At 39.4% G+C, this 22,098-nt stretch overlaps 1 protein-coding gene across 2 annotated transcripts in view; it reads left to right on the top strand.

Moving 5' to 3' along the window:
* YTHDF2 (YTH N6-methyladenosine RNA binding protein F2) overlaps nucleotides 1-21,284 on the top strand; it is a 32,774-nt gene extending 11,490 nt beyond the window's left edge. Inside the window, exon 5 of one of the 2 annotated variants that reach the window (XM_046661348.1) lies at nucleotides 17,573-21,284. In XM_046661348.1, coding sequence (XP_046517304.1) covers nucleotides 17,573-17,601 — 29 coding nt within the window. In that variant the 3' untranslated portion in view covers nucleotides 17,602-21,284. Of the gene's footprint in view, nucleotides 1-15,594; nucleotides 16,444-17,572 lie in introns of those variants that run through there. The other variant, XM_046661347.1, reaches the window with a different exon arrangement.
* Nucleotides 21,285-22,098: the final 814 nt, after the last annotated feature.

Raw genomic sequence — 22,098 nt, 5'->3', positions numbered from 1 at the left:
AATCTTCCTCTCTTTTTTATTTTGTCTCCCCAACGCACCACTACACAGTTGTGTTCTAGTTGTATCCTTCTAGTTCTTCTGTGTGAGCTGCCACCACAGCATGACTACCGACAGATGACTGATGTTCTGCACCCAGGAACTGAACTTGGGCCGCCCGAAGCAGAGTATGCTGAACTTGCACCACTAGGCCACTAGGGTTGGCGCTCCTCTTTAACCCTTTAATTTGAACATTTAGTCCCTTGTTGAGAAATATTTGAGGTAATCACCTTGGCTCTATTTTCTACAATAGAAAAAATTTAAAATATCCAAGTTTTAGTGATAGAAAAGTCAGAAAGGAAGGGGGCGGCCCGGTGGCATAGGGTTAAGTTAGCGTGCTCCACCTCAGTGGCCCAGGGTTTGTGGGTTCGGATCTTGGGCATGGACCTGCATATTGCTCATCAAACCACATTGTGCAGGCATCCTACTTACAAAATGGAGGAAGTTTGTTGCTGAGCTGCCATCTGTGCCAATCTTCCTCAAGCAAAAGGAGGAAGATTGGCAACAGATGTTAACTTGGGGCCGATCTTCCTCACCAAAAACTAAAAAAAATAAATATATAGAGAGATATATCAGGAAGAAAACATCACTTGAGTTAAATATATTGTTTTCTTATTATTAAATCCTTAGGAAATAAATAACCATGGGGTGTTTTTCCTTTCCATTTAGCATTTCCCCACTCCATTGCTGTTTTAAATTGCTTCTTCAGAACTAGTGAATGGGCATCCTGTTTTAATTAGCATGGCAAACCTGAACTTTTCGTAAAATTTTAAGGCTATGTCTGCTTCTGTCTTGCAGACAAATGTACTTGTCTCTCTGCCAAAATGTCGAGGGAATTCAGTTTGTGTTACTCATTACCTGCTTTGCTTTGTGGATAGATAAAATGTCTTTCTGAGCCTCCTTAAAGGAGGACTAGAAGAGAGTAGATGACACTGAATTTGAATCTCTTTGAACCATGCCCTTTGTATCCATCTTTCAACAAATGTTGTGTTAATTGCTGGGATAGAACAGGTCAACACAGCACCATCTTTGCTCTAGGACCAGACCCTCTTGTTAGGAGGACAACAAAATGGATAAAATATGGGGTAAGAATTGTAATAGGAGAATGAAGAAATGTTTTGGCTTTATGGAGAAGAGTGATAAATTTGGAAAAATTAAGAAAGGCTTCATGGAGTAAATAACATTTGAGCCGTGCCAAATAGAATAAGTAAGAAGCACTCAGATGATGGCACAGTGCTTGGCACATAGTGCACAAAAATGTTTAGCTATCATCTAATATATCATTCTCATATCTCAGATGAGGAAGCAGGCTCAAAGAGCTTATTTATACAAGGTCTTACAGTAAGCGGTGAAGTTGGTATTTCATTGTAGGTGTGGTGATGTGCTGGAGCTGGCTAAGTGTGAGCCAACTGTTGAGCTTTCAAGAATTTTAGCAAGCTGGTTGTTAACAGTCATTATTAACAAATTACATAAACAAATACATTGTAGTAAAAAGTTTTAAATGCTTTTCTATTTACGTTAATTTATGTTATAAACTACAGTCTGTAACATTATAAATTACAATTAAACTACATAAACTTAGGCTACCATTGTTATTACCATTAAACTAATAAATATTCAAAATCATCACTCGAGGTTATTTACATCTATTGTATCAATATATAGTAACTGTGCTATTGCACATCTCTTCTCAACCCCACATTCAGTAACATCACATTGGTAGCTTGAGCTCAGCCATATTATTTACACAATAGGAATTGGTAAATGTTATATACAAATCAGGACTTGATTTTTGTTTATTTTCTAGACTTAAAGTGACGGAGAAAATATTAATGCAGGTTAAACTCAGTGTGTCATGTCTGTAGCTCTGACATATTTTGAATAACACAAAAATTTGAGGAAATAGTCTTCTAGAATTTGAAAATTTATTATCCATTTTAGCAGAGAAGTTGCTCAAAATCATTGATGAACCAGTGAAGTTCTGACATATGTATTTGTTGTTTCACTTTTGTCTTAATAAGTAAGTGACAAATGCAAGTGTGTTGGAACTACACCCAAAGAGCCACAGAGTCTCTCACCCTAAAGCCCATGGACTTCTGTTGTGGTATATGGAGTCTGTCAGGTAGAACAATGTGGAGAAGGGCGTTCTGGGAAAAGGAGACAGCATGTTCAGAAACATGGTCTTGTGAATACTTGTGTTTTTAGAATAATGAGAAGTTTTAATGTGGAAAAGAATGGTAAGTGATAAAGCTGGAGAGGTTGGTTGGGTCCAGTATATGAAGGGCTTTGGATTTTTATCCTATACTTTTATTTTAGTTGGATTGTAAGAGAGGGTGGTTAGTGTGGAGTGACAGTTTGGAAGATAGAAGGATGAAACATTTACTGAGCACTGACTTTGTTAGGTGCTTTTATAGTCTGTCTTTAACCCTCACACCAATCCTGGGAGGCAATATTCTATATTTACAGATAGGTAAATGGAAACTCAAGTTAGCAACTTACCTAAACTCATCTGATAAAGAGAGAGGTGTAGATGGCTCAAAGACAAAATGAGAGGCTTTTACAATAGTGGGAGAAAAAGACATTGAGAACCTGAACCAAGACAATGGGGATGGGGAAGTTGGGTTTGAAGAATGTGGTACACGTATTTGTTGATTAGTTATTTTAGAAAAATTTTAGAGAATATGGGAAGAGCAGCAGGTTATGGTTAGGGGTGGAAATATGTTGGCTTTTGGAAATACCGTTTGGGGTGCCTGTGGGGCAGTAAGGTGAAAGTAGGTAGTAAGGTGACAGATCTGGAGCTCAGGAGAGAGATCTGTTGATAGAAATTTGGGAGTTTTCAGCCCTCAGAATAGGTAATGTTATGGGAGAATTTAAGATTATTCAAGAGTATTGGTAATAAAAAATGGCTGATATTATTCAATGTTCTGTACAGTGTCTATCACACAGCCGTCCTGAATACTTTACATATTTGTACGTAAGTTTTCCTTTAATTCTCGTTGTGAAGTATGTGCAACTCTCAATGTTATGGATGAAGACATTGAAGCACAGAAAAGGGTAAATAACTTTGCAGAGTAGTCACACAAGCTAAGAAAGCAGAGCTGGTATTCCTACTTTTGTAGTGAGTTTCTAGAGCCAACACACAGTGAGAGAAGAGGGCCTAACAAAGAACTCCCAGAAGTAAAATTTAAAGCATGGGTTAAAGAGGGAGCAAGTGAGAGTTTGAGAGGGCATAGTCTGAGCTTTAGAAAGAACAAGGAAAGGGCTATATTTTGAATAGAATTTCAGGCAGTGGGGTGTAATCAGTTTATTCAGAGACTGCGGAGAGGTAGCAGATGAGGATTGCAAATGCCAACAGCTATCTGGAATAAAAGTAACATGAGTGCTTTGTTGTTAGGGGTTTGAAGGTTTTGGTCTCCGCACATCATTCAACAGACTCTGTATTTGTTTCTTTATTGTTCTAGCCCCTTCCCACCCACAAAATCTTCCAAGCCTTAAAGAGATTTAGGTGAAGTAAGACCAGCTTTCATTTAGTTATTATGGGCTGTTATACTATGAGACCAAGTACAGAATAGCAAGACCAGTTATGACTAGAGTCAAGACATTTTTTGGAAGACTGGATTTGAGTTGGGTCTGGAAGGATAGATAGGAAAAGGTAGTGGAGAGATGAAGGAAGAAAATGGCTAAATCCCCAAGTTTGAGCTGTTGGATATGGAGGGGAAAGGGAAGAGCCGGGCAGTTGCTTTTCTTTCCAACTCATTTGCACTTACTGCTATTCTAATATCTGATGGGTCTTAGGAGATATTTGGTACTCTGCTATGTATGTCAAAGTTAAAAAGTTGGCTGTGTATTACACTAGTGTAATAATACATGAAGCCATTTAGAAAAGGGTAGACTTTTATAACCTTTTGACTTCATGTGAACTTTTTTTGGTAATCAGGGTGTGGATAGCATGTAGAATTTTTAAAGTGCATGTAAGAAATTTACAATGTGCAAATTTTATATTAATATTTGCAGATTTTGCCCTTGCATTTGTTTCACTGTAAAATATAGCCAAATTACAGAAAGTGTAGGAAATGAAAGAAAAATCATCCATAATTCCTCTCCTCTAACAAAACTTAATCATTTTGGCATTTTTCCTTGTCATCTTTTACCTACACAGGTAGTTTATACAGTTACAATCATTCTATATAGTATTTATTTTATCCTGCTTTTTCCCCTTAATATTTCAGGCATTTACCCATATTTAGCCCTCCCCCCTTTTTTTTTTTGCTGCAGAAGATTGGCCCTGAGCTAACGTTTGTGTTCATTTTCCTCTGTTTATTTTTCTGCTTTTTTTCCTCCCCAAATTCCCCCCAGTACATAGTTGTATATTTTAGTTGCGGGTCCCTCTAGTTGTGGTGTGTGGGATGCCACCCCAACATGGCCTAACGAGTGGTGCCACATCTGCACCCAGGACCTGAACTGGTGAAACCGCAGGCTGCTGCAGCGGAGCATGTCAACCCAACCATTCTGCCAACCATTCCACAACAGGGCCTTCCCCCTCATTTTCCTCTGTTTTATAAGCCTGCCACAGCATAGCTTGATAAGCAGTGCATAGGTCCGTGCCTAGGATCCAAACCGGCGAACCCTAGGTTGCTGAAGCAGGGCGCATGAACTGCTGTACCACCTGGCTGGCCCGTATTTAGCCGTTTTTTTTGACATCTAGGCACTTTTCATATCTTTGATCCCTTGCAGTATCTTTATTTTACACTTAGGGAACGGAGATTCAAAAAGGAGTAACTTTCTCAAGATCACTAGCTAGGTTATAGAAGTGTGGAAGAGCTGGAATTTGTTTTTCCCCAAAGCTTTTTTTGTTCTTATCCTTGCTGCATCTTCACATTTATCATTTAAAATAGCTACCAACAGTGTTCTGTTATCTGCTGATGCCTGTAGCCAGTTGTCTCTGTGGGTATATGAGAACATAATTAATTGAAATTTAAACCTTTATTTAAGCACTCAAGTTGAATCTTCCCTCATCACAAGCATCAATATGGAGTGAATTGGATCTGCTCTACCTAACCTTGTGAAAGTTGCTGCCAGTGCCGGGCAGCAGAAGTAAAGGAGAATGGATAATGTACTCTGAAAGATTATAAAATTGAGAAAGTTTTAGTCTACCCCACTCTTATTTTGTACACAAACTGCAAGATTACCCCACTTTAGTGGCAGAGCTAGAACTAGAACCCAGACAAGTTCTTGAGTAATTCAAAGTCATTTATGACAAATGTTGCTTTGCTTGGAGTCCGTGAACCTGCAGAGGGATGGGAGGGGGGAGCAGGGTGGACCTGAGTGAGAGCTTCAGAGCATAAACTCCAAAAAAATGGTAACAATGATTTAAAACAAACTTTGAGTCATCTGGAAAGTATTTACAAAATTACTGATAACTAGGCTCTACTCCCAGACTTACTAAACTAGAAATTTTGTTTAGTAGGCTCCCTAGGTATTTTTTACAGGATTAGAAATGCTTGACGAGAAGTTCCTCAGTTTGTGCGAGTTACCATCTGAGAGTACTTACACTACAGATTCTTGTGCTCCCTCACCTACTAAAGGAGCATCTTTGGAGGTGAGGCTTTTCAATCTGCATTTTATCAGCTTTGTAGATGATCTCTTGTATTTAAAGTTTGAGAACTCTTAGATTATGTGTGTCATTAGTGTTTTGTGTGCCCCCCACCTCCAATTTTTCATGCTTATTTTACCTCTTAAGTTTTCTTTCTAAAATTTCTTCCTTTGTACTGTAGTCCAGCCTCCCCCCCCATGGCAAGTTTCTGTTACCTACTAGACTCAGGACTGAATCTTTAGAAACAGTGTTAGAATTCACCATGTGTCTGATAAGCCTGGCTGTGCATTTCAGTACTGTGTCTTATATAAAGGCTAAAAGAGTTCTTTGAATAGTTTGCCTACTTTCCATCAGCTGTCAATGTTATGAGCTTCCAGTGAATTGTCTGCACTTTTGTCCATTAAAAGGTGGCCTTGTCTTTGGCTTAATATCCTACACGTGTAACTTCATGTTATCAGCTACTCTTTTAGAGGCATTATGGCTACTTCTAAGAGGCATTAATGTTTGAAGTTTTACATTATTTAGTGTTTTTCTTTTTTTCCTCCCCAAGCCCCAGTACGTAGTTGTGTATCCTAGTTGTAAGTCCTTCCAGCTGTTCTGTGTGGGATGCCACCACAGCATGGGTTAACGAGCGGTGCATTGGTCCACGCCCAGGATCTGAGCCAGTGGACCCTGGGCTGGGCTGGCAAAGCAGAGCACATGAACTTAACCACTGCGCCACTGGGCAAACCCTATTTAGTCTTCTTTTTATTGTATCTTCCTTTTTATGAACATATTAATATTTGAGAGAGTGGTTAGATAATTTTAAGCTATAAGATTTAGTGGATGGGGCTGGCCTGGTGGTGCGGCAGTTAAGCTTGCACGTTCTGCTTTGGTGGCCTCGGGTCCGCCAGTTCGGATCCCGGGTGCAGACATGGCACTGTTTATCAAGCCATGCTGTGGCAGGTGTCCCACATATAAAATAGAGGAAGATGGGCACAGATGTTGGCTCAGGGCCAGTCTTCCTCAGCAAAAAGAAGAGGATTGGCAGCAGATGTTAGCTCAGGGCTGATCTTCCTCAAAAAAAAAAAAAATTCATCAGTAAATTCAATTTTGGGGCCAGCCCCGTGGCCAAGTGGTTGAGTTTTTGTGCTCTGCTTCAGTGGCCCAGGTTTCGGATCCTGGGCGCGGACATGGCACTGCTCATTAGGCCATGTCGAGGCGGCATCCCACATGCCACAACTAGAAGGATCCACAACTAAAATATACAACTATGTACTGGGGGGATTTGGGGAGGAAAAAAGCAGGAAAAAAAAAAAAGATTGGCAACAGTCGTTAGCTCAGGTGCCAATCTTAAAAAAAAAAGATTTAGTGGCTGCTAGCTGTCTTTAGGTTGCTCAAACTGAGATGTTAAAGGCTGATTTTTAAAGGTAGTCAGTTCTTTGGCATGTGAGAAGGGAATCTATTAAGGATATTACATATGATGGGTGTTTAAAAAATATGTAGGTGTATGTATATATTAGGTTGATATTATCAATAGAGCATGAATCCTAGATTCTGTGATCTTATTAACATATCATGTATAGTAGCGGAAAGGCTCTCAGGGCTCTAGAAGACCTGGTGTCTTTTTTTTTTTTTTTTTTTAAGATTTTCCTTTTTCTCCCCAAAGTCCCCCGGTACATAGTTGTATATTCTTAGTTGTGGGTCCTTCTAGTTGTGGCGTGTGGGATGCTGCCTCAGCATGGCTTGATGAGTGGTGCCATGTCCACGCCCAGGATTCGAACTGAACCGGCAAAACACTGGGCCACTGCAGCGGAGCACGCGAACCTAACCATTCGGCCACTGGGCCAGCCCCAGAAGACCTGGTGTCTTATCTCCACTATCACTGATTTGAACAAGTAAACTTCTCTGAGTCTTAGCATTTTTTTAAAAATAGGGAGAACACCTTATCAGTTTCTTAGGAGGATTAAATATATAAATGAAGTGTTTGCATACAAGTCTTTTCTGAATGATTATTATGATCCGTAAGGCATATATATGTGTATTTTTATATATGCATAAATATACACACCTTTATTTACTTTGAATCAGTCATCAAATTCTTCAGTAACTTTTGGCATGGTACTTAATAGTGCTACTGGGTTTCCGTTTTGGGGTTCAATCCTTGGAATAGACTCGAAGGCACAAGAGTGAAAGGGAGGTCAGTTAAGAATCTGAGGGAAAGTCCAGGTGAGAGATGACTAGCTTGGACTAGAGAGGTATTAATGGAGGTGTTGAGGAGGGTTCCTTTGGAAATTTTTGAAGGTGGAGCTGAAAGAGAGTATCATTTATCAGGTAGCTGGAAAGCATGTTCTAATGATTGATTGTTTCTTTCTGAACTTATCTGTGACATGCAGAATATGCTTATGCTGGGAGTAGGGGATTTGACAAGCTATTAAAAACCTTATTTACCTGAAGTGTTGTGAGAAATTGGTGTTATTTGTGAAATTAGTTTTGGTTCACATGTTCTTATCGGGGAGCCAAGGAGTGATTCAGAGAATAGTCCAGCCTGTCAGAGTATTTCATTTGGTTTAGAACTGGTGTTTTCTCATTTTACTTTTAGTTAAGCTGAAAAATGTTAATGTATCTGTTTATCTTACCCTTTGTTCTGTTACTAGTCAGATTTATTATTCAGGTACTGATAATAATGGATTATTCAGGCTTTTTACTTCTGATTCTTTGGTGAAATGTATACTCGAGTTCAGCTACTAATTAACAGTCTTGGAGAAGAATTTTATGGTAGGAAAGGTTCTTAATTAATGCATTTACTTCATCTTGGTGCTCCTACTTCAGTTCCAGAAATTTGTTCCAGTTGAATGTTTATTTCTGCACCTAGGAAACTCAAAAGGGGATGAGAAGGTAGAAGATATTTTGAATAAAATATCACAGTCCTACTTTAAGTTGGAGAAGTGATGGAAAATGTTTTTGTTCTCTCAGCTGTAGAAGGCAGAATAGTATATATGTTCAGTCTTTCTGCTATTATACTCATTTAGCTTTTATTCACAGTGTCGGAGACTATAAAGATAATCTGATAAACCATATAAAGCACTGAGAGTGATTTTAGTATAAGCACATTTTTTCATGTTAGCCTATCTAAGCATTTTCTTATTTTTAGCCAGAGGCGCTAAAATTTGTGTTCTTTTCTAACAAAGCCCATGGGGACATAGGAAAAATTAGTTGAGGGCTATATAAGTAAATTTAAATTTGGGGGGTTAATCATCAGGTTTTAAAGTTATCCCCAACAGATAAATAGAAATATGCTCCAGTTGTGTTTTATGGTCCACTTAAAAGTGGAGGGAGAGGGGTGGTAGTAGAAATGAGAAAGGATCATAAGCTAAATAGAGGAAAAGTAAATAAGCAGAGAGATCTACTGTATGTATTAAAGGAAAAGATTTCAAATGTGCAGACTTTAAGTAACATTGCCACCTTGTGGCTTTTAGGATATTTCTTCTAGAGATGAAGTATTTTATAATCATAGATGTGAAGTCGAGAGGGGCTGAGGTGAGGAGGGTGGATAGTGTGAGTTTTGCCTTAGTTATTTAAGTGACAAACCAGATATTGAAGGCTAAAAACTTCTTACCCTAGTTTATACTTTCTTTAATTTTCTTTCTTTTTTGAGATTGTCGACTGATTTGAAGATTTGGATGAATGTCCTAGTGGGAATTTTGGGGTGGGTTGTGAATTCAGGAAAATCTTGGCTTTGCTGTTTTCCTCTACTCTTTGCTTATTACCATCATGGTATCCTTGAGCTCTAGGAATGCATCTTCCCTTCGCTTTAGCATTTGAGCTATTTTCTGGTTAACTGGGACTTTGTAATTAATTTCGTGTTTGTGCTTGAGGATCTTATGTTTACCTCTTTGCTCCTCTGGACAGCCACTCTGTAGTAGGAGCTTAATCTGGACTGGCCAGTCCAACCTGTTCCTACCACAGGTCTCACTGTAGCTGCCTTGTACCTGGCTGTAGGGGCACTAGGTTAAGAAAGTGTTAGGCAGGCTTCATGTGACAACACCATGGGGAAAACCAACTTGCCATACCACTTGCCCTGCTACAGGGGCTTAGTAGCATCTTCAAATATTTTTATGGAGTGTCCAACAAGACACAAATGTATGTTGTGCTTATGGCAGTTCTGGCTGGGACTTGTACTCTTTGGAGATCCAAGTTTTCTTTTATGTGTTGTTCTGTTCTTTTCCCTTTGTTGTGTATCCATCATCATTCTCCTGCCCCTTACCGTTTCTTTATTGAATATTACCAGAGTACGACTGGTTGATTAGAAATGTCAGTTAATACAGCTGACCTATAAGTGAAGCCCTTTGACCATAAATATGGTCAGAGCATTTAGTGGAGTTGTTCTCAGTGGTGATAGGAAGTAGTCACAAAAGTGAAAGAAAACCTGTAAGAGAAATTTTTATAGAAATTAAAAGGTTTTGGGGCCAGTGCGCACGTTCCACTTGTCGGCGGCCTGGGGTTTGCCACTTCGGATCCTGGGTGCAGACGTGGCACCGCTTGGCAAGCCGTGCTGTGGTAGGCGTCCCACGTATAGAATAGAGGAAGATGGGCATGGATGTTAGCTCAGGGCTAGTCTTCCTCAGCAAAAAGAGGAAGATTGGGAGTAGTTAGCTGAGGGCTAACCTGCCTCAAAAAAAAGAAAAAGAAAAAAGAAACTGAAAGGTTTTATGGAGCCAGCCCTGTGGCCGAGTGGTTAAGTTTGTGTGCTCCAGCTCTGGTGGCCCAGGATCTTGCTGGTTCAGATCCTGGGTGCGGACGTGGCACCGCTCATCAGGCCTTGTTCAGGTGGTGTCTCATATAACACAAGAAGAAGGACCTACAATTAGAGTATACAGCTGAGTGCTGGGGGGCTTTGGAAAGAAGGAGGACAAAGAAAAGAAACTAAAAGATTTTTAGTAGCCAAAAGTGGTTAAAAAAATATTGATCCTTGTGTTAGAACCTTCTCCCTGTCATCTTTTCTCATTCTAAAAGACTTGTAAAAAGCTGCTAGGCAGGCTTTATTTTCATTTTTGCCAGAATACCCTTGTGTTTGATGACTTTTAGTGTAGGTCTGAGAAAATAAACACATTTCAAAGTTTTATGAATTGTTAAACATTTTGTGCAGCTGATTTTTGCGGAAAAATTAAGTAAAAACTGTCATTTTTCCTTCTACTTTTTTTATTTTGAAATAATTTCAATCTTAGAGAAATTTCAAGAATAGTACAAAGAAGTCTGACATACTCTTCACCCAGATTTACCAATGTAATACTTTGCCACATTTGCTTTATCATTCTTTTTGTTATGTGTAATTTTTTTTTCTGAACCATTTGAGAGCAAGTTCTAGACATCATACCCCTTTCATCTAAATATTTTGCTGTGTAGTTCCTGAGAACAAGAACATGCACTGATAATCACAGTGCAGTTATCAAAATCAGGAAGTTTAACATTGACAGAATACTATAATCTACAGGTCTTACTCATATTTTACCAGTAGTTGTAATGTCCTTGATAGCAGGTTTTTTGTGGTCCAGTACAGGATCTTTTAGTTTTCAATGTCTCTTTATCTGCAAAGATTATATGCACCCATACCCCACCCAGCCACCTGTTTCGCTTTATGTCACTGACATTTCTGAAGAGTGTATGCTATTTATTTATTTTTATTCAGGTAACATTGGTTTGTAATATTATATAAGTTTTATGAGTGTAGATGCTGTTTATTTTTGTAAAATGTCCCTCAGTTTGTCTAAGGTTTCCTCACTATGTACATTCAGATTATGCTGCTTTGGCAGGAATACTACATAAGCGACTTTGTGTCCTCATTGCATCACATTAGCAGGTATAAGATGTCTGTTTATGCCGTTATTGGGACAGTTAACTTTGATCACTTATTTAAGGTGTTCATCAGGTTCTCCACTGTAAAGCTATTTCCTTTTAGTAAGTGGGAAAATAGAGAGTGTATAAATATCTTATTCTTCATCAAATTTTCACCCTTCAGTTTTAGCATCCATTGCTAATTCTAGCCTAGTTCAGATATTACTATGCTGTTACTTACTTATCCTTAAAGTTATATAATGCTCAAATTGTCACACATTTGGGCAGTGGGAGGATCCTGTTTATAATCTGTACTTGTTTTTTTTTTTGCTGAGGAAGATTTGCCTTGAGCTAACATCCACTGCCAGTTTTCCTCTTTTTGTGTATGAGCTGCCACCACAGCATGGCTGCTGACAGATAAGTGGTGAGGTCCACACCTGGAAACCAAACCTGGGCTGCCAAAGTGGAGCGCGCCAAACTTAACCACTAGGCCACTGGGGCTGGCCCTAATCTATACTTTTAATGAGACTAATGTTTAAAAAACCTAATCTGATATTTAAAATCTTGTGAGTCATTTACCGTTTTTTTTTTTTATTCATGCCAAATTAATTTATTTTATTTTTCAAGATAGTGTGATGTGAATTGGTGGTCTAGTGGTTAAGATTCGGTGTTCTCACCACCTCATCATCCCAAGTTTGTTTCAGGGAACCAAACCACCTGTTTGTTGGTTGTCATATTCTGAAAGCCATGTGTTGCTGTGATGCTGAAAGCTATGCCACCAGTATTTCAAATACCAGGGTCACCCATAGTGGACAGGTTTCAGCAAAGCCTCCAAACTAGACAGACTAGGAAAAAGGACCTGACCACCCACTTCTGAAAAACTTGTCCATGAAAACCCTATGAATTGCAGTGGAACATTGTCTGATATAGAGCCGGAAGGTGAGAGGATGGCCCAAAAAGAGGTCCCCTCTGCTGTACACAGGGTCGCTAGCAGTCAGAATCAACTCGATGGCACTAACAACCAAGGATGTAAATGCTTAAGTATCTTTGTAATCTCTCAGAAGATGGATGTTATCTTTATTATTTGTAAATATATAAGCTTATTTTTTATGTACACAGCAAAACTGTATTTGGAAAGAGAAGAGCAATTCAGCTTGCTGAATTCTATCAAAGTGATGTTTTCTTGTTGTTGGTCAGGAGATTAAGGCAGCTAATGTCACTTGTATAATTTCCATAATTTAAAATAAACTTTATGGCATATGGCTGTACATTATGATGCAGGTTGTACTTGCCTTCTTGGTATCATTGTGTATTTAAGATTCAGGAATAGTTTTACATTATGTTTGGGGCAAAATTGAACAGAGAGGCATTTGTGGGGCATAGTAGCACATTATAAAGAGGAACAAACTTTCTGTTTAAAAAATAAGATGACGCAGTAAGTGCAGTTACACAATGCTGTGTTGTTGTTTTTTTTTTTTAAGATCGGCACCTGAGCTAACATGTTGCCAATCTTTTCTTTTCCCTTCTTCTCCCCAAAGCCCCTCAGTACATAGTTCTATATTCTAGTTGTTGGTCCTTCTAGTTCTGCTATGTAGGATGCTGCCTCAATATGGCTTGATGAGCAGTGCCCTGTCTGCGCCCAGGATGCGAACAGATGAAACTCTGGGCTGCCAAAGTGGAGTGCGTGAACTTAACCACTCAGCCACGGGACTGGCCCCCACAATGCTGTTTTGAATTTATTCTGACTAAATATTTTAAATATCATTATTAAGCATGCTAATGAACTTACATATAAGTGTGTTGCTTAGGGAAAAACGGATTTCGCAAAGTCTGGGTTTTTTAATTTAGTGGTAAATTTGGGGCACGTAAGTTTATTTGTATTCCTGGGGTTACAGTACATTAAAATAAGTGATAATAGGCAGAATTTTTTTTTCCAGTTTTTTTTTTTATTTATTTTTAAGAATGCTGGAAGCATTCTAAAGATTTTATTTTATGCTTTTTCCTTTTTCTCCCCAAAGCCCCCTGGTACATAATTGTGTAGTTTTAGTTGGTCCTTCTAGTTGTGGCATGTGGGACGCTGCTTCAGCATGGCCTGATGAGCGGTGCCACGCCCGCACCCAGGATCCGAACCAGTGAAACTCTGGGCTGCTGGAGTGGAGTGCGCAGAGTTAACCACTTGGCCACGGGACCAGGCCCCCAGAGATTTTTTTAAAATTATGTTTTTTTCTATTACAAATGATATATTCATTATCAAAACTTTGGGAATGTATATAGAAAGGGCAAAAAAAGGGTGAGGGCATCAGTACCGCAGCCCAGGAACTTTAAAATTTTTGACATCTCTTTTATGTTGGACTGAATTTTTTTCTTTTTTTCATTTCTTAATTTTTTTCCTGCTTTTTTTTTTTCCTCCCCAAATCCTCCCAGTACATAGTTGTATATTTTAGTTGTGGGTCCTTCTAGTTGTGGCATGTGGGACGCTGCCTCAACATGGCCTAATGAGCGGTGCCATGTCTGTGCCCAGGATCCAAACCCTGGGCTGCCGAAGCAGAGTGCACGAACTTAACCACTCGGCCATGGGGCCAGCCCCTGAATTTTTTTTCTTGAATTGAGTTTGATTTCCAGAGATAGGAGTGTATGGGTGAGTTATTTTATTAAATTTGAAATTTCAAAATGGCTTACTTAAAAAATAATATCCCAGATCTTGGTGTGTTGGTGAGTTTATCCCTGAATTCTAGATACATGAAGTGAGACATCACAAAAAGAAGACTGTTCTTTCTGAATAAACAATTTGCTGTTTTTATGTCCATGGAGTAATTTAGTGGTAGAATAGTTAGTCCATCAGAAAGCCTCACTTAAATTTGTTGACTTTTATGTAAATATTTGTAATAACATGGTGTAGAGAAAGAGCCATATGGCTCTACATTTGAATCTTGGTTGTTATTTAGTTAGGTAACCTTGCTCAAGTAACTTTATTGAACTTTAGTTTTCTTATCTCTAAAGCAGGAATAATACAGCTCTTACAGGGTGGTTATAAAAATTACTATGTACAGTGCCTGGAACATGGAAGCCCATTCATTTTGAGTCATATTTAACTTTAGAACCATAGCTACCATAGGGTGGATGGGAGCAAATGACTCTACTCAAAGAGATTGATGAATCAAGTGTAAGTTCAGGCGTGTGTGCTCCTAACCACTTAATGCTTTTGCTTTTAAAAAGCATGTCAATTGAGTCATATTTTTAAAAATTCCAATACATGAGATAGTGTGTGAAATGGAAGACTGTTTAGGATGAATTTATGAAAGGCTCATAATGAATCATTGTTAGGGGCCGGCCCCCTGGCCAGTTGGTTAAGTTTGTGTGCTCTGCTTCGGCGGCCCAGGGTTTCGCCGGTTCAGATCCTGGGTGTGGACGTGGTACCGCTCATCAGGCCATGCTGAGGCGGCATCCCACATGCCACAACTAGAAGGACCCACAGCTAAAAATATGCAACTATGTACTGGGGGGCTTTGGGGAGAAAAAAAAAGAGATTCTTAAATGAGCAGTTAGATTTATTTCAGGGAAAACAAGTACTGCAGTCAGTTTTCAAAAACCACCTCTTAAGTGGATTTTAACCTCTCCCTAGGGAAAGGGAATGATGTTCTTGTCGTGGACTAAGCTTTCTGTATGTCAGCTCATTAATTCTCCCACAGCCCTGTAAGATACGGATCCTCGTTTACAAACAAGAACATTGAGGTTTATGGATCTAAGGCCTTGGGACTAGTATGAGAAGACTCTCGTAATACTGTTAGGGTTTATATGCTGCTTCCCTCCTTCAGGCTATTGATGTATGTTTGAATTACTTCCATTAGGCCCATATTTTGAGGGACTGAGAAGTATTAGCCTAAACCATCTATAATAGGAAAACAACTCTGTTTAGTCATCTAAGAAATTTTAAAGTCGAAGAAAAATAGTTTTATATTAATTGGGATGCTTGAGTGTTACTACTATGGTTTAAAATATAAGAAGTTAAAGTCACTTTTTGTGGACTATATTCTATCTAGCACAAATAGTTAAATTTCTATTGTTATTCTATGAAGTTTTAATTCTTAAGCAAGACTGTTCAGATAAGTTTTAACTAATTCTTTGGTTTTTTTTTTTTTTAACCTCTGTAGGAACGTCAAGGTCGTGGGAAATAAAAGGCAGTTCCGCACAGACTGCAGCAACGGTTGCATCTGCATATCCTAAGAGGAAAAAAATGACCTTCAAGAGAATTAGGACTTTTTTCTTAATTTCATTGACTTCAGAGACGATTGCAGACTTGCAGTTTAAGTATTGGAATTTCACAAAAGACATAGGACTTAACTGGAAAATGAAAAAAAAAAGAAAAAGAAAAAAACTAAACAAAAAATCCCTCTAGGTAGCTTAGGTGAAAAATGTCCCTTTTATTTTGGCTTTGGTTGTGATTTCAGAGCATAATGCTTTGTTTTTTGTCTTTTTACTATGTTTTTCCGGATTTTAAAGTCCGTAAGTGCATACAGTTTTCTCTAATTTTTAAACCCTTTCCTCCCCCCATTTTGACATTTGCACTTGGAGAACACTTGAGTTTCGAAGGTTTTGGGCCTCCACCCCAGAAAGTGGGAATTTGGTTTTTCCCTTCCGAACTGGAAGAACATTTTTATGAAGAATTTTTGTCTTGGAGAATTTAACAGTGTTACCCAAGGTTGTGTCTTTAAGGGTGGTTCATTTTCTCTGATCCTTTGTTACTCGAAGTAAAGTACTAGGAGTCCTAAGAAATGTTCTGTTCTTGTACATTATACCGATTAAGTCAGGATTAATTTGATTTCAAAGCTAAGAACAGTGGTAAAAACCTGTTTACAGAAATGCATTTTGGAAGAGAAAAATATTGTAAAACGTGTAGTGAATGTTTCTTCAGTTTCTTGTTCAGCCAATGAGGAAAGGGCATTGCCTTTCTTTTTACCATTAATCACTTCTCAATAAACGTGAGATCCTGTTGAGCATCACTTCTAGTACCATTTCTTAGTATTATTTGAGTTTGCTATATTTTATGAAGGATTTGGAGTGTAAGGAGCTTTAAGAGGTGAGATGGTGACTATTTTTAGAAAGTTTGTTGAGACAAAATAGTTCAGACTTGCTTTTGTACCCAAGGCTGGATAACCATAACCTCTGCAAAGCAAGGTGGGCCAGAATTTGTAATGCTTTATTTCTGGATACTTCCCAGAGAAGGTAGAGCTAAATCATTGGACAGATATTTGACTGTGTTTATTAGATGCCAGGCACTGTGCTCACCGTGTGGAAGCCTGGCCAGATAGCTTATGTGTAAAATAGCTAGAGCCCAGTATCAAGGATGTAAGCGTTTCATCTGAAATACGGCTTATTTAGATAGGATTCCGCATGGATGCAGGTCCAAGAATAAGAAATTGCAGTGGCCTGGGTCTTTGTGAACCAACCGTATAACCGTAATGGTATTTGATTCATCCTTTTTTATTTTCTAAGGTTTAAGGCTTCTCTGCCTTAAAGATTTTTAGCCCTTAAGATGTCCCACTTTTGGAGAGTTAGTTAAATGTGTGAGAACTTACATAATAAAAGGGGGTTCTGAAAATGGGTTTTAATACTGTTGTATAGTGTTTGCCCTCAAATAACTTATTCATATTATTCTACACATCCCAGGCTACTAAATCAAGGGTGTGATAAAAGTAATAAATGCTGATTTGTAATTAGCATTATAGTCTAGGTGAGAACTTTTTGCTGCTTGAGGCACAGTACAGTACACCTAAATTTTTTATTCCTATTTGCCAAGCTTTTTGAAATAGATTCCCCTTAAACAGGGGCATCCTTTGTATTTTCATCAGTTTGAAGATGCCCAATTTCTGAATTAGAAATGTAACATTCAGTGTTTTCAATTTTAACTCAAACTTCTGTGACTTCTAGAGGACTCCCATGGACTTAATTGTTTAGTACTTCACCTTCAAAAGGGAAAATATCCTGAGAAAAGCAAAGTCAAAAGCAATTTTACCTAGATTTTCCTACCTTGTATTCAAGTTGGACATTCAAGTTGGAGATATTCAAGATGCTTTTTTGCAATTTGAATGTTAAAGTCAGTGCTTCTCACTCTTTCTTTTCATGTCACAGATTCTGGTATGGCTTTGGGAGCACACTGAAGGGAATTTGGAGCCCCTGACAAGACAAGGCTGCTCGTCTAGCTCTCCCTGAGTGCTGAGGGGGTTGGGATGTTGGATTTGTGTGTTAAAAAAACAAAACAAAAAATCCGAACATATTGGCCTTTAGTATAAAAAAGAGTTTGTTCTAAAAGTTGGTTTGGTGAAGACCCCAAAATGCAGCTAAACTAATTTTTTTATTTACTAATGACAGCTTTGCTAGTGGAAATTGTTGACTTTTGACTATTTGCACTCAATACTTCTGTCATTTGTGAATGTAAGACTTTGGATAGCCATGTTTGTTTATTTTTCTCCTTTGTTAAAGATGAGGGGAACCTGAATAATCTCACCACATACCATTAGTGTCAATTCAAAGCATTTTAAACCTTTAATATGAACAAAATGTATAAATCTTTTTTTTTAAAGGTTCTGTTTTTCGTTTTTCTCCCCAAAACCCCCGGTACATAGTTGTATATTTTAGTTGTGGGTCCTTCTAGCGTGGCCTGATGAGCAGCGCCATGTCCGTGACCAGGATCCGAACCAGTGAAACCCTGGGCCGCCAAATCAGAGCGTGTGAGCTTAACCGCTCAGCCACGGGCCCGGCCCCAAAATGTATAAATCTTACATTCACTCAATTTAATCTTAGTTATATTTGACTGGCTATCTTCCCTCAACATGTTCCATTTTTTAAAAATTATTTTGGAATAATTTTAGACCGTTATGAAAATAGTATGGGGAGTTCTCATGTACCCTTTCCTCAGCTTCCCCCAAATGTCAACATTTTATATAACCTTAATGTGGTTATCAAAAACGGTAAATATTGATACAGTACCATTAACTAATCAACAGATCTTATCTGGATTGTGCCAGTTGTCCAAGGAATGTCTTTTTTTTCTGGCTCAGCGTCCAATCCAGGATCCCACATTGTATGTAATTGTCCTTAGCCTCTAACCTGTGAGTTCTTCAGTCTTTACCTTTTATGATTTTGACACTTTTACAGAGTACTAGCCAGTTATTTTATAGACTGCAGAACTGGATTCGTCTCACATTTCATACTATTGATTGAGATTATTTTTTGACTAGAATACCGCAAAAGTCATGTACCCTTGTCTGCATTATATCAGGATACATGATGTCCATATGTCTTCTTACTGGTGGTGTTAACTTTGATCATTGGTTAAGGTAGTGTTTGCCAAATTTCTCCACTGTAAAGTTTCTGATTTTCCCTTTGTAATTAATAAGTAACTCGTGGCGAGAGATACTTTAAAACTATCAGTCTTTGGTTCTCTAATTTTGACATCTTTGGATTGTTATTGCCTGCAACAAGTATTACCATGGTGTTTGCCAAATGTTAATTCACTGTGTATGTTGTTATTCTACATTTATAAGAATTAGAATCCTATGAGGAGGAGCTGTCCCTTCTTCCCATTTTATTTATTCAGTTATATCAGTGTTTACTTAGGGATATTTTATTCCAGGGGACAGTGTTACTTATTTTTTTCCTCAAATTTGTCCCAGCTTTGGCCATTGGGAGCTCCTGCAAGGTGGCTCCTGTGTCTTTTTGACATGCTCCCAGTGTTTTTTGGAGCCCTTCCTTACTTTCTCTTCCTAGCTAGTCTTATATTTTCCCTGCCCCAGCCTTATTTTTCCAAGAAACAAAGGTTCCTTTTTTGGGAGAATATTTAGGAACCATCTTTGACTTTTTTTTTTTAAAGCAATTCTTTAAGTAGCAACAGATTGTAAAGTGAGGTTTTTATCACTGGTGTGCGTGCAGAATTATTTAGCCTAATCAGAGCACCTAACCACTTCAGTTCTTCCTCCGTTTCCTAGTGCCATGTATGAATCTTCTGGAGTCATGGAGAGGGCGTTCACTTGACATACTCCTTCACCTAGAGTGAGGCCCAAAGAATGTGGCCTGGTTTGCACCCTTCCATAATTTCTACCTTTAGCCTTGTGAATAGAGAGCCAAGGTGTTGGAAGTCCTAGTTTCTACCCCACAACTATTTTAGAGGTTCAGAGCTTTTTCTACCTGTGAGAAAATAAATGGTCATATACTAAAGTTTTCTGTTGTTTATTATAGAGCTAATATAGCACTTGAGTATTGCTTATTTTGATCTTTAATTGAAAAATGATTTATTTGAAATGTCTGTCACGAATGTAGGACCCTTCGTTCTGAAAATGAGACTGAGAGTAAGTGTCCCTAGGGTTCAGATCTGACAGGGTTTACAATGTTTTTTTTTTTCGTTGTAAAGTAATACCACTTTCCTATGACTGTCACTCATTGCTAGTGGTTTCTGAGCAGCTGGTGAAACCCTGAGAAGCCTTTCCTTGGAACTGTAATACTCATTACAGCTGCTGGGTTTGCATGCAACGTGGAAAGCTGACATGGCTATGGGATAAGCCATGCACAGCGAGGTCAAGTGGATTGGAGAAGGTCCCGCAAACCTGCTGGGCTCTGCTTCCGGGTTTCCGGGACTGTGCTCAGGGCGGCACCTCCCGCTCCGCCCGGCTCCGCCCGGCCGCGGGGCTCGGGGACTGACGGCGCGTGCGCGAGGCCCCCAGACGCGTGGTTGGCTGCCGCGTTGTGGCCCGCAGGAGCTCTCCCTGCTAACCTGATGCTCTCCGTGCTCCCGCGACCCTGCCAACTCTAGCCCGCTGCAGCCTGCGGGGCCTCTCTACAGACCCTCTGTTGTACGCTTCCCCCTGCCCTGACCGAGTGCCTATTCTACTGCGGGAAACTGGATCAAGATGGTGTCTGCCATTGCTTTTGCACCTGCGCAAAAGCCAGTCCCCGTCCCAAACCCCTTAGCCTCACAGGTGAGCTAGGTCCCCTGAGGGCCGGGGAAATGGGATTTCGAGCTACCCTGCTGCGGGGCAAAGATGCCATTAGTGTCAAGCATGGCTTACGCTTCTACCTTTTTAAATAATGCTCAAAAATAATGGCTAAAAGTTCGAAGGGTATTACTCTGGCCCCACCTACTGGCCATAGGCGCTGTTCACGTGCTCGAAAAAGAAAAAGTTAAAAGTTGCACTTTAAGGGTGAAGCTCCCTGAAGAAACTCTCAATTTTGTTGGTTGGTTCAGTTTTGCATGTAAGTGTAGTCATCTGTTTTTTCTATGCAGTCATTCAGCCTGTATTTTGTGAGCCCCTGTTGGTGCTATTGGTCACTAGGGGAACGGGAACTAAGATTCTTGTCCTCTCAGAATTCAGTTTAAGGGTTACATTGTAACGATTTGGAGTTGTGGGAGATACACATGGGGTCCTGTAAGAAGAGAAGAGAGGCATCTACCCAGAAGATTGCTCTTTCTCTATTGGATTTTCCTTCCTAGCTTTTCCTTATCTCGGTGGAAACCACAGGAGCCCCTTGCCTCTTCATCTGCTTCACAGCTTCAGCTCTCACTCCTGGCTACTCTGCTCCATCATTAACCAGCTGTGTGATGTTGGGCAAGTCAGGGGATTGCTCTGAGCACACGTTTCTTCATTGGAAAGAGGAAGTGATGTCTGAAGCCATTTGTATGATTTTTGCAGAGATTTAAATTCATTTTAACTAGTAGTGCTTTTCTAATAAAAAAATTCAGACAGTTACATATATAGAATAAAAGTAAATAGTATAACAATTTGCTATCCTTCTAAACCTTTTATTAAAGAACTTTTGCTTTATGACATAAAATCAGCGTATATAGCATTGTGTATTCCTAAATATATATAATCCACATAATTTTAAGTTGTTTTACAAAAATGGAATAATGCCAAACCATCTGCAGAGTTCCCCTGCCCCCCTTAGTCACTATTCCATGAAATTTTTTTTTTCCTTCTTTCCCCAAAGTCCCCCAGTCCATACTTGTGTATTCTAGTTGCAGGTCCTTCTGGTTGTGCTATGTGGGACGCCGTCTCAGCATGGCCTGATGAGCGGTGCCAGGTCTGTGCCCAGGATCCCAGCCAGTGAAACCCTGGGCTGCTGAAGTGGAGTGCGCTTAGTTAACCACTCGGCCACAGGGCTGGCCTCTGAATTTTCTATTTTAGTCGACTAAAGGAGGACCCAGTTCTTCTATGACAACATAATATGGATAGCTTTCTAGGATCCTAGGGTGAGCAGCAACCCAAGGGCCTGCATCTCCATTATCAAAAGCAACTTGGCAGAAGCTTCTAACAAGCCTTGTTCCTCTTCGGCATTAGAACCCAGACTTTTCCAGATTTCTGCTTCCCCAGAGCCTGTCAACTTTTGCAGAGTTAGGCACTCCATTTTTAGATGAATGTTTCCAAATCAAGGCATTTCAGTGCAGAAGTGTAGGACCTGTCCTGGACATGTGATTGGAGAGTAAGCGGCCATGATTGGATGGAGAGGATAATGTGAGGGAGGGCTGCTGCATGCCAGGCAGAGTTCTAGGCACTGGGGCAACAGCAGAAAACTAAAAGCACCTGCCTTCAGTGGGACTTTAATTCTGGTGGAGAGACAGATTTGTCAGGTGGTGATAAGTGCTATAGAGAAAAGTAACAAGA

The sequence above is a fragment of the Equus quagga genome, chromosome 5 (assembly GCF_021613505.1).
Source record: "Equus quagga isolate Etosha38 chromosome 5, UCLA_HA_Equagga_1.0, whole genome shotgun sequence".
Classification (NCBI taxonomy): domain Eukaryota; kingdom Metazoa; phylum Chordata; class Mammalia; order Perissodactyla; family Equidae; genus Equus; species Equus quagga.
Note: the sequence above shows the minus strand (reverse complement) of the source record. Positions and strands in the feature narration are given on the sequence as shown.